At 38.5% G+C, this 11664-nt stretch overlaps 1 protein-coding gene across 2 annotated transcripts in view; it reads left to right on the top strand.

Annotated features, from left to right (window-relative positions):
• The first annotated feature begins 2511 nt into the window (after window positions 1-2511).
• sort1.S (sortilin 1 S homeolog) overlaps window positions 2512-11664 on the top strand; it is a 48324-nt gene continuing 39171 nt past the window's right edge. Inside the window, 2 exon segments of one of the 2 annotated variants that reach the window (NM_001127738.1) lie at window positions 2512-2834; window positions 9945-10001. In NM_001127738.1, the coding sequence (NP_001121210.1) occupies window positions 2604-2834; window positions 9945-10001 (288 nt within the window). In that variant the 5' untranslated portion in view covers window positions 2512-2603. 2 annotated transcript variants of the gene reach the window in all.

Here is an 11664-nt window from a genome sequence, read left to right as displayed (position 1 = left end):
GAAAAGAAGGGTCTCCTAACTTTTTAATATTTTAAGTTTTTTCTACCAGCCAGGTGGTCCTATCAACTGTAATGTGGCAGGTTAGGTTGGCTTACGCACATACATTATGACAATAATAATATTGGTGGCCTGAGCATGTAAATAAAGAAAGAAGCAAATATAATCTTTCCCAACCAATTAAGTCCAGTGTCACTTAGGACAGACACAAGGACACTAGCTTGATGGGAAGTGTCAGATTATTTGTGCTTTGTACACAGGGACCTCATGGGCCTCCAGGGGTCTAGACCTGCACCCCTGATGTCACGATTAGTTGTTGCGGCGCGTCTTTTGCACATGCGTGCTGCACCAGTTTGTAGGTCGGGAGGGGGGCCCTCGGGGACTGCCATGAGGCCCTTGCGTTTTTCAGCCACGGTCGGCCCCCAATGCTCCAGTCTGACCTTGTTTGTACAAATGATTTAACAACAGTGGCTTAATTACTGTATATGCAGATATATTCCTTTGATGTGTGGAAGATTAATATAATGATGGTGTATTTAGCAACATGTAGGGGCAGATTTATCAAGGGTTCGAAGTGAATTTGAGGGAATTTTCGAAGTTAAAAAATTATAAGTAATTTTTTGGATACTTCGACCATCGAATAGGATACTACGACTTTGAATCGAAGTAAAATAGTTCATCAAATGTTGGAGCATTCGATAATCGAAGTACTGTCTCTTTAAAAAAACTTTGATTTCATCGTTTGATCTAAGGATTTTACTTCGACTGCAAAATGGTCAAATTCTGTGAAAAAAACTTCGATATTCGAAGTCAAGCCATTCGATGGTTGAATTTCGAAGTATTTATCACTTCGAAATTCGACCCTTGATAAATCTGCCTCTTAATATTTCTACACTTAATAGTTTTTTTTATAACACAGAAATCTCTTTATTGCAATATGCTTGGACTGCAGAATATAGCACAAACTGTATGCAAGCTTACATCTCCCTCTCTGTGCTGTCTCTATCTATTAGATCTTGCTCTTACATTTACCCTGTGCAAATTTTTCCTGAGAAACTTACCTTGCCAGACCATAATTAACATCCTCCCTGGATTCTCCTGCTTGTATGTGGCAATAAAGTTGGCTTCTGTTCAGGGTCGGATTTACATAATAAGCGCCCTTAGGCCTGCTGATGTTCAAAGCCCCCATCTCCTCCCTTTTATTCCCGCAAAATTTCATCATTGGGACCAGAGCAATGAGGATTGGTGCATGGGAATTTTTAAAGACGATTGTATCTCCTGCGCATTCCAAGTGTTTCTGAACCAATGTGGATGGGCAGCATGCCACTCCCTAAAATCCTACAGCCCTAGGCCTTGGTGGCCTTTCCACAAATTCAGCCCTGCTTCTATTTCTTTCACAAACTGCCATCAGAGAGTTCTATATTAACTCTTTCTCTATTGAGTGATGTGCTGCCTGCACAGTTCGCTCTGTAATGCACACAAGAGAAAAAATATATGTAACAACAGGTTGAAAAAAGACACATATACGTGTATAGGGCCCTCTGATGGGCCCACGCGCCACCAATATCTGTCAGGTGTCAATCTGGCAGGTTCTATTTTTCTATTGGATGGAGGACTGCATTGGCTGTTTATGTGGTCCTTGTTCTAATGGCTCACATTCCCTGCAAGATTAAAGGATAAGTAAATCTTTTAAAAAAAGTTAATGTAAAATTGGCGAGAGTGCCATTCTAAGCACTTTTGTCATTTACTTTCATTATTTATTTTCTTTTTATTCCAAGATATTAAGGGATGTGCTGTTAATATGAATGAATTTTGTTCCAACAGCGCCACCTGCTGGTCAGTTTCTGACCAGCAAGTAGTCAAGGAAGTTGTCAAGAGAAAGAAAGAGGCTGCTCTGATGTTCTTCTGCTTATGAAAACAATTAGAAACCTTTCTCAAATCTTTCCTAAGCAGAACATCAGAGCAGCCTCTTTCTTTCTCCTGATAACTTCCTTGACTACTTAATGGTCAGACTGGTCAGAAACTGACCAGCAGGTGGCGCTGTTGGAACAAAAACTCATTCATATTAACAGCACATGTATCCCTTAATACCTTGGAATAAAAAGAAAATCGTGAATGTAAATGACAAGAATGTTTAGAGTAACGCTCTCGTCAATCGTACATACACTTGTTTTAAAGGTTTACTTATCCTTTTGTACTCATGCTCTAACATGTTTTTAACCTAAAATATTGATGTTTAATGTCAATCCTTATAGGGCTGTGAGGCAAAGAACGCCAGGATTTTTCATAGTTACATTTACAGAAAAGCAACATATTTTATTGTTCGTTTCCTTTTAACTGTACACACGTGAGGCTGCTACAAACACAATGCTGTCACCGGCTGCCAGTGAAAACCACAAAACCGTTCAGCCAATGATCGCGAAGCAGCACGCTGGGAGCTGATTTATTAGTATACAGCTGGTAGGCGCTGCCTTTAGTGTCTGTGACAATACGGAAAGAACTGTCCATTAGGCTAAATGCTAGGCGTTGAGTGACCGCTCCTTTGGCCAATCAGTAACTGGAAGCGCAGTCCGTGTCAGTTTAGCCTGTGGTGCGGTTTCGGTGAGATGCGTTTACCCAGGGGGCTTGGTAGCCGGCTTGTTGCCCTTCTTCTTGTGCTGTTATGCGATGTGTCGTGGGGAGCCTATCGTAAAGATGAACTGGATGGCCGCCCAGCGTTGGCAGCATTGGGTCCTCGCAATCGAAGGAGTCTGGAACAGAACAGGACACCGGCAGACGATGGAACTTGTGCGGAGAAATGGGCCTTTCAGGGCGCTCTGGAAAACGATACCCACTTGGTGCGAACCGCAAACAGGGCTGGGAAATGGCAGCTGGGAATGGCAATAAGTAGGATGAGGCGCTAACAATGCAGGTGTTCGTTAGGGCAAATACGATTTATAGTAACAAAGTAAACGCGGCGTTCCAGTTGACAGGGGCAACAACTCTCAGCGTCAATAGGCGCAAAACTGATGGCGGATATGCAGTTCCGCAATTGCACTATGGGTAATTTGAGTTGTCATGGGTTGAAATTGGCTTCTATACAATGGCAGAGAATCTTTGTGTGGCACAATATACAAGATCTAGAGTGTTTTGCTTATTTTCTCCTCCCCATCACGGTTTTCAGAGAGCTGTATTAGCTGAATGATGAGCTGCAAGTGGTAATGGGTGACTTAAGGATTCATTAATTTTTTTTTTCCTTTAAATTGCATGACTGAGACACAGGTTTGCATGATGCACCTGAATGCATACGCTGACTGGTTCGATTGTATTCCCTATTAGACCGTATCGTGACATTTAAAGGGGTCGTTCGTCTTTCAGTTACATTTTAGTATGTTATCGAATGGCCAGTTCTAAGCAAATTTTCAGTTGGTCTACATTATTTATTTTATAGTTTAAATTATTTGCTTGTTTCTTATTCTTCCCAGCTTCCTAAAAACAAATGCTCAGTAAGGCTACAAATTTATTGTCTGCTACTTTTTATCACTCGTCTTTCTTTTCAGGCCCTCTCCTATTCATTATTCAAATCAATGCATGGTTGCTAGGGTAATTTGGACTCTAGCAACCAAATTGCTGAAATAGCAAACGAGAGAGCCGCTGAATACAAAGCTAAATAACTCAAAAAACAGAAATAATAGAAAATTAAAACCAATTGCAAATTGTTTCAGAATATCACTCTCTACATCATACAACAAGTTAATTTAAAGGAATTGTTCCGTATAAAAATAAAAACTGGCTAAATTGATAGGCTGTGCAAAATAAAAAATGTTTCTAATATAGTTAGTTAGGCAAAAATGTAATGTATAAAGGTTGGAGTGACTGTATGTGTAACATAATAGCCAGAACACTTCTTCCTGCTTTTCAGCTCTCTTGGTTTATACTGACTGGTTACCAGTCAGTAACCAATAAGATACTTGAAGGGGGGGCCACATGGGTCATATCTGTGGCTTTTGATTCTGAACTGAATGCTGAGGATCAATTGCAAACTCACTGAACAGATATGTACCATGTGGGCCCCCTTCAAGTCACTGACTAACTCGAGCTGAAAAGCAGGAAGTAGTGTTCTGGCTATTATGTTACACATCCAGTCACACCAGCCTTTATACATTACATTTTTGGCTAACTATATTAGAAACATTTTTTATTTTGCACAACCTATCTATTTGCCCAGTTTTTATTTCCACACTGAACTGTCCCTTTAAAGGTCAACAACCCCTTTAAGTGCAGTTACATTTTTTGTTTAATTTTTTATGCTTAATTTTTTTTCTGTGTTCAAGGTATAATTAGGGCCCTACACAGATGTTTGTCAGTTTCAGTGCAATGGTGTTTTTGGGTCTTCTATTGCATGGGATGCGGAGGATAACACACACACACACAGACACCAGTCTGTGAGAACTGTACTGACAGAAGTGCACTGAAAAGCTTGATGCAAATAAAATTTAAAATTGATCACAGAATAGGAACATATATTGTAAGGCCCCATTTTTGGGGTTGAATTAAATAATTCTTCTTCGCTGTTGAAGCTGCGTTGTTATTTGTGACTGCTATACCTCTCCGTGCCTTCACGGAAACTGCTGGCAAACTGTTGCAACTCTAGGTTCATTCTTTGAGCTATATTTATGCCGCCATGTCTTAAACGGTGGGGGGGAAAAAGCCCACAGATTAGTGTTTTAAAAGTCAATCCCCCATTGGGTTTCTAAACAGCACTGGCTTGGTTAGTCTTTGGATCTGCTTACCCAATCGTTATGTGGCCAATGGAGAATGCTTAAGCAGTTTGAATGTATCTTTGTGCAATGACTGTTTTTGTAGAAAAGCTACAAACAGGGTAGACACCCACTACTAAGAAAAGCTGAATAGGCGATTAGTCGTCAGGCGACTAAATCTCCCAGAATCTGCCCGTGTGCTTGCTCCCTTAATTCTTTGTTGCGACTGTTTTGATAGCAGTAGTCCATTTTGCAGTGAGCTTTTAAGGCACTGGTAATCTAATTATCTGCCTTGCAAGAACCAAACCGAGTAGTGTGTGTCCTGTTTAGCTCATGAAATATCATATATATCTATATTAAAACAATAGCCATCATTTATTTTCAAGACAAGCCCTATTCAGTGAACTTGTGGTGGAAAAAATGGGTATATTGTTTTAGGGGTTGGTGTATTTGTTTTTTATTGCTTATGTTTTTTCCCCTTCCCTTTATATATCTTTACTTCAAACTGCTGTCTGTTTACAGTAATTAAGTAACTACTCCCAGCCACAAGATTCTAATTTAAATTCTGTGATTGAGTTGTTTCATGAAATCCTTCACAATACTAAAGAGTTAATTTTAATGTGAATTGCCACTTTCAGAGCAACTCTGTGTAAATGTTTGCTGCAGTTTATGAACCTGCAGATCCAGTTTGGCAGGTACTGCTCAACAGGCATTTTCTTCCAATGACCTTCACTTGGGCGCTGTCCTCTATGCAGCGTGTTTACAGTTGAATGGTTTATGGATGGTAGAAAAGAAATGCTGAATGCATCACATAGGTTATTATGCATTAAGGAAACACGCTTGTGAGGAAATTGTGGTTAACACAATACTGATGGCAATGGTATTAATAGGAGGAGAAAATAGTAGAAGTACAAGAAAAAGAGAATATGTAATCTAAAATATCCTCAATGACACTAACAGAAGTGCATAGTTGCAAAAATAAATAAGCTTACTGGGATAGTCCAATATTTAAGTCACCAAATGTAAAATTTTTAAAGGAAAAATACCAAACCGCAGGGTGTTTCTGAGGAAGCAATTATTCAATTACAAACGCACACCCTGGCCCTCCTGGAACTTGAGTCCCTGGTGCCCAGCAAAAGCAAGGGTCTCACACTGCTAGCATTACTTGTGTGCCAGTGAACTTCTTTCCTTGCATTGTTTCCGAGGAAGCCACATTTCGGGCCACGTGGAGTGGATCCAGGGTCGGAACTATTGATAGGCAGAAGAGGCATGTGCCTAGGGAGCAAAGGTAAAGGGAGCACCAGGCATGTACCTCTTGCAACTACTTACCCCTAGTCCGGGCCCTTATCCACAGACTATGTGCGCTCTCTGGCGCCACCTCCTGACGTGAGTGTGCGAAGAAGGGAGGGGGCCGGCCGGGTTGCCTAGGAAGTCTCTGAGTGGATCATATGCTTTCCTCCACCTGCATGCAGGTATTTAGAAGGACTAGTTTAATATAGAGCTTACGATTGTCTTGTACATTTGCTATTACATTGTAAAGAAATAGACCATGAATTTAGTAATAATTTGCTCACAAGTATTTTAGAAGTCTTGATTACTATATTCTACACAACAGAATAAAGGATACCAATCATGTTGTTATTGGTAAGAGGCCATGATAGACCTATGTGAAGTAGAAGAAGAGAGCAGTTAAATCAGGCGTTTCAGTAGAAAGATGTTGCATTTTTTGGAGATTACAAATAATAATATGCGGCCATCTTCAAATAGCTAGATCAGACAGTTATGGATTGCAAAACATTTATATTTTATTTATCTGCATTACGGGCTCAGATCTGGTTTGGTCAGAAAAAGAAGAGCTTTAATTCTATAGGTCACAACATGTGTCGGTTGTAAAGCAGGTTTAGGTCAATATTAAGTTACATTTTGTTACCCTCGTTACTACAACTATAACAAAAAAAACAGTCGATCCTGTTGAATTGGATACAGTATTAAATATTCTTAGAGACTGAGGGCATGTTGATGGCAGTATCATTTTAATGCTTTATTTAAAGGGATACTGTCATGGGAAAACATGTTTTTTTCAAAATACATCAGTTAATAGTGCTGCTTCAGCAGACTTCTGCACTGTAATCCGTTTTCCAAAAGAGCAAACTGATTTTTTTTATATATTTAATTTTGAAATGGGACTAGTCATATTGTCCGTTTTCCAGGTGCCCCCGTCATGTGACTTGTGTTCTGATAAATTTCAGTCACTCTTTACTGCTGCACTTCAAGTTGAAGTGATATCACCCCCTCCCTTCTCCGCCCAGCAGCCCATCAGCAGAACAATGGGAAGGTAACCAGATAATGGCAACCTGGTAGATCTAAGAACAGCACTCAATAGTAAAAATCCATGTCCCACTGCAACACCTTCAGTTACATTGAGTAGGAGAAATAATAGCCTGCCTAAAAGCACTTCCATCCTGAAGTGCTGGCTCTTTCTGAAAGCACATGACCAGGCAAAATGACCTGTGATGGCTGCCTACACACCAATATTACAAATAAAAAAAAAATACATTTATTGAGTTAGGAATGAGATTTTACATGGTAGAGTGAATTATTTGCAGTGTAAACAGTGTAATTTAGAAATAAAACTACACCATAAAAACATGACAGAAACCCTTTAATAAGAATTCAAGATACAGTACATATGGTTCCTTATTCCTAAGTCAATATGTGCATGACAGTGTTTTGGGCCATTTTTCATGCTGAGCTAGGCTTTATATATGACTATGAAGATTTTCTTTTATCCAGGTCATGGTATATCTAGTATAGGTCAATTTAAAACAACTGGACTTGATGAGTAATTATTGAAGACGTTTCACTACTCATCTGAGCAGCTTCTTCAGTTCAACTGTCTGGTGTGGGAAGTTCTCGGCATATAGACTCACTGTGGTACGATTATCCTATGTGTCATGCAACTCCTAGAAACAGGTGTTACTTGTGGATGTGTGAAGTGTTCTAAAACTGCCGGGTTATAGATGTTAGAACAGCATTGTATGTAGCAGTCAGGTGGTGTCGACGGCCTCTGCTCAGGGATGGTTTCTCCACCTTGACATAAATTGCCTCTTTCACACCTCGTTCATGATGTCACTTCACATGTTCACATGTATACCTACGACATAGGCTATTGAAACTGTAAAAAATTGACTGCAACAAGGTAATACCCTCAGCAGCAGAACGAAGCTCAATTCTAACCAAGTATGTTTGTTGCTAGATTTGTGTCAAAACATGCACAGTGTCATGACACCAATGCATCAAAAATGTGCAGTGTCAGTGCACAACGTCAGCGTGTGACGCATGATGTCATCATGCTCGTTTGGTGCAAAAATCGGCCTATAAAAGACACAAGAACATTACAGACCTTGCCCAATTATAGGTTCTACTTCTTGTGTTCCTGGGTGTGATTTCTGAGATTGTTATTGATTCCTGTGTTTGACCTTGGCCTGTTATATCGACTAAGAACTCTTGCTGCCTGTATTGACCTTTTGCCTGGACTTGACTATTCTTCTTCTTCAACCATTCAGATACCTTGAACTGTGTTGGACTGTAGCTTCTTCCTAGGTCCACAAATCCTAGCGAAGCCTTCGGGCCCTGACAGTGTGAAGCTGAGGTAGTGTTAGTTCAATAACTAGAAAAATAGATTTTTCATAGCACAAGCTAAAATAAAGGTGCAGAATTTTCTAATGCTGCCAAGCTACTTGGGCAGTATACTCCCTTTTTAATATTAGTTTAATTACTAGGGCTTGTGTGGAACATTCATTTTGTCTTTTGCACTCAATGTAACTCTATGTTCATACATGTTACTTAAAACAAATCACCAGCACTTTGTATAAATAAACCCACCCTTTAAAAGTGGAACAGATATATATAGGACTTCTCAGCTGACTGCTTTGTTTGTATGAACTAGTAGGTTTAAATGGGACTTGTTTTAGTATTCTGCCGGTATTCATCGTTGACCATGATTGTTATCGATTACTGATAAGTAGAAGTACATTTTGCAGGGAAATCTGTCCACTGGAAATCTAATTACATACCTTGCAAGAACCCAGCATGGAGTAGTATGGGTTTTCATGTTTGCCCTGTTAAGTGCAAGAAATATCAAAGCCAATAGTTTTATTTCTAACTTCCTGCTAGAAAATATACCACTTCCTCATTCTGCTGGGCAGAAGAAAAGTTGGGTAAATTTACTATCATTCCACATATAGCTCTCTGTATAATGAGCTGCTCCTCATCTCAAAGCCTAACAAAGGCTTGAGCTGTTCATAGACACACAGGTATAAACTTAGTTTTGTATGATTTATGGACCATGTCATGTGTGTGTGCTCCGAATTATCGTTTTGACAATTTTCATACCATGCATGGCCATCAGCTATTTAGTTAATCAGGCTGGTTTTAAAATCCAGAAAGCTCCGAATTACAGGAAGGATCTTCCATAGACTTCATTTTTCTCTGTAATAATAAAACAGTACCTTGTACTTAATCCAAACTAAGATATTATTAATCCTTATTGGAAGCAAAACTAGCCTATTGGATTTATTTAATGTTTAAATGATTTTCTAGTAGATTTAAGGTATGAAGTTCCAAATTACGGAAAGATCTGTTATCCAGAAAACCCCAGGTCACGAGCATTCTGGATAACAGGTCCCATACTTTTATTTGCAGTACATAAATACATGATTGCTGTCTGTCAGTTAATGGCCAGACAATCTGATTTGTTATTTTTAGGACTTTAATCATACAATTTCAATTGAATAAAATCTGAATGTGTATTGCCAGCTTTAGGGGTTGTTTAGACAGAACTTATCTCCCTTTGAACAAATTACCCTGTTTATAAGGGGGGGGGGTGAAGTGAGTTCAGTGAAATATAAATTAATTTCTTCTTTGTGCTTTATAATGCCAAAAAAAGGGAAAATGTAGAACTTATAGAATAGGTAGGATACTTTTTAAACTGTCTGATTTATTGTGCTCATTTATAGCAAAGATGTATACTGCCTCTATAATTTGATTACTATGAGCTCCATAATGTTGCTGTGGGACTAAATAACTTCTAATCATGCCCTTAAAAATGAGCAAGAATCATCAGGTTAATACTGTACTAAATGCAGTGCTATCCTGCATCATGTATTATTTGTTTGCATCACTTATGTGTATATTTTTGTTTTCTAGTGCCAGTTTGACCTTAGTGGCGAACTTTCTCTAATGTGGATTGGTGATGGAACTGGGGTAAGATAATGTTATTATTGATCTATTTGTAAAATACCACCATATTACACAGCATTGTACAATCATACTGTATTTATCAGTTATATTTCTCTAGAAAGTGTTTGATGCATTTCTGCCAAGAAAGAGCTATATATTTCTTATTTGCTAATATCTGTAGTAACATCACTGATTATTGGTGCTTTGTGATGGTTAATGTTATATCAGACATTGCAATTTGTGTTTCAATGCTGGGAGTACATTCTTATAAGTATAGCCTGTATAAAAGTGCTCAGTGTGTCACAGAACTCCTTAATGACTTCTAATAATATATACTTCACATACAATAGGTATCTTATTTCCTATATTAATTATCCTACAGACCAGAAGAAACTGCTACTCTCCACATATCAGTCATCAGTGAGCAAGAATAAAAAATGTTGTAAAAAGCTGTGTAAAATAAAAGGGGATTGATCCTAAGTATGCTGCTAACATTCAAAAGCAAACAGTGATGATACATATGCCCCCCCCCCTAGAGTCACTGATTGGTTGCAGTAAAGGTTAGGGGTTCAATACACTCACGGTTTGTTGCAACTTTTAAATACTTCTTTGTCGGTGCTACCTTCGATTTATCATGTGACTTAGCGTGAAGTGGAAGCCAAAATTGGAAAGAAAGGAAGATGCAAAAAGGAGTACAAAAAGGATCAAGCGTTTCAGAGGCCTCACGCCTCCTTCGTCAGTGAACTTGATCACTGACGAAGGAGGCGTGAGGCCTCTGAAACTTTGATCCCTTTTTGTACTCCGTACCAATAAAAGTTTGGAGGTACTTTTTGTACACTGCATTTATCGTTCGAGTGCATCTTACTTATTGATTACCGACAGGTAACCAACAGTGGAAACCAAGAGAGCTGCAAAGCAGGAAGTAGTGTTCTGGCTATTATGTTGAAAACATTTTTTATTTTGCACTGGCTTTCTATTTATCCATTTTTATACTGAACAATTCTTTTATAGACAATGTGACAATTTCAGTTGTCAAGTTCTGGTGAAAGTTGCTCTGAAAAAAAAATTATAAAATATAAAAATCTGTGATGGATGAATGCTGTATTTTCCCTTAGCAGCTACTTTCTTTTAGAGTGGATTTTTACACAGAGGTACATTGTAGCTGAAAATCAATACACCACTTGATAAATACACCATTTCATACACGGTGATATGTGGTGTATTTGGTCCCCATTTTTTTTTTTTACACAGTATGATAAATATTCCCCTTAATGTATGTTCACTCTGTTATGGTAAGTTTTCAAGAGTAGGCCATCACAGAGTGTGAACAAGATTATGAACATTTTTCAATCAATAGCATATTACACTGTAGATGTGGCCATTTTGATGTGATTTCTTTATGCTATTTACAGTATTTGCAAACTGCAAATATGGCATTTTTATGACTACATTTCTGATCTATTAACAACTAGTTGTGTGTGTGTGTGCAGCTAGCAGTATCTATGATAAATAAAGAAAGAAAAAAAATAGAAAAAGTGAAAAAAACTGCAGGAGCATAAAAATTATAAAGTGAAAAAAAGATATATATCAAAAATATAAAATATGTCCCCATGTTCGTGTTGTCCCTTATGGTAGAGCCCTACAGACAAATCATCAGGGCCGGTTGGAGTTGGATCATTCCTTCCTG

The sequence above is a fragment of the Xenopus laevis genome, chromosome 2S (genome assembly GCF_017654675.1).
Source record: "Xenopus laevis strain J_2021 chromosome 2S, Xenopus_laevis_v10.1, whole genome shotgun sequence".
Classification (NCBI taxonomy): Eukaryota; Metazoa; Chordata; class Amphibia; order Anura; family Pipidae; genus Xenopus; species Xenopus laevis.
Note: the sequence above shows the minus strand (reverse complement) of the source record. Positions and strands in the feature narration are given on the sequence as shown.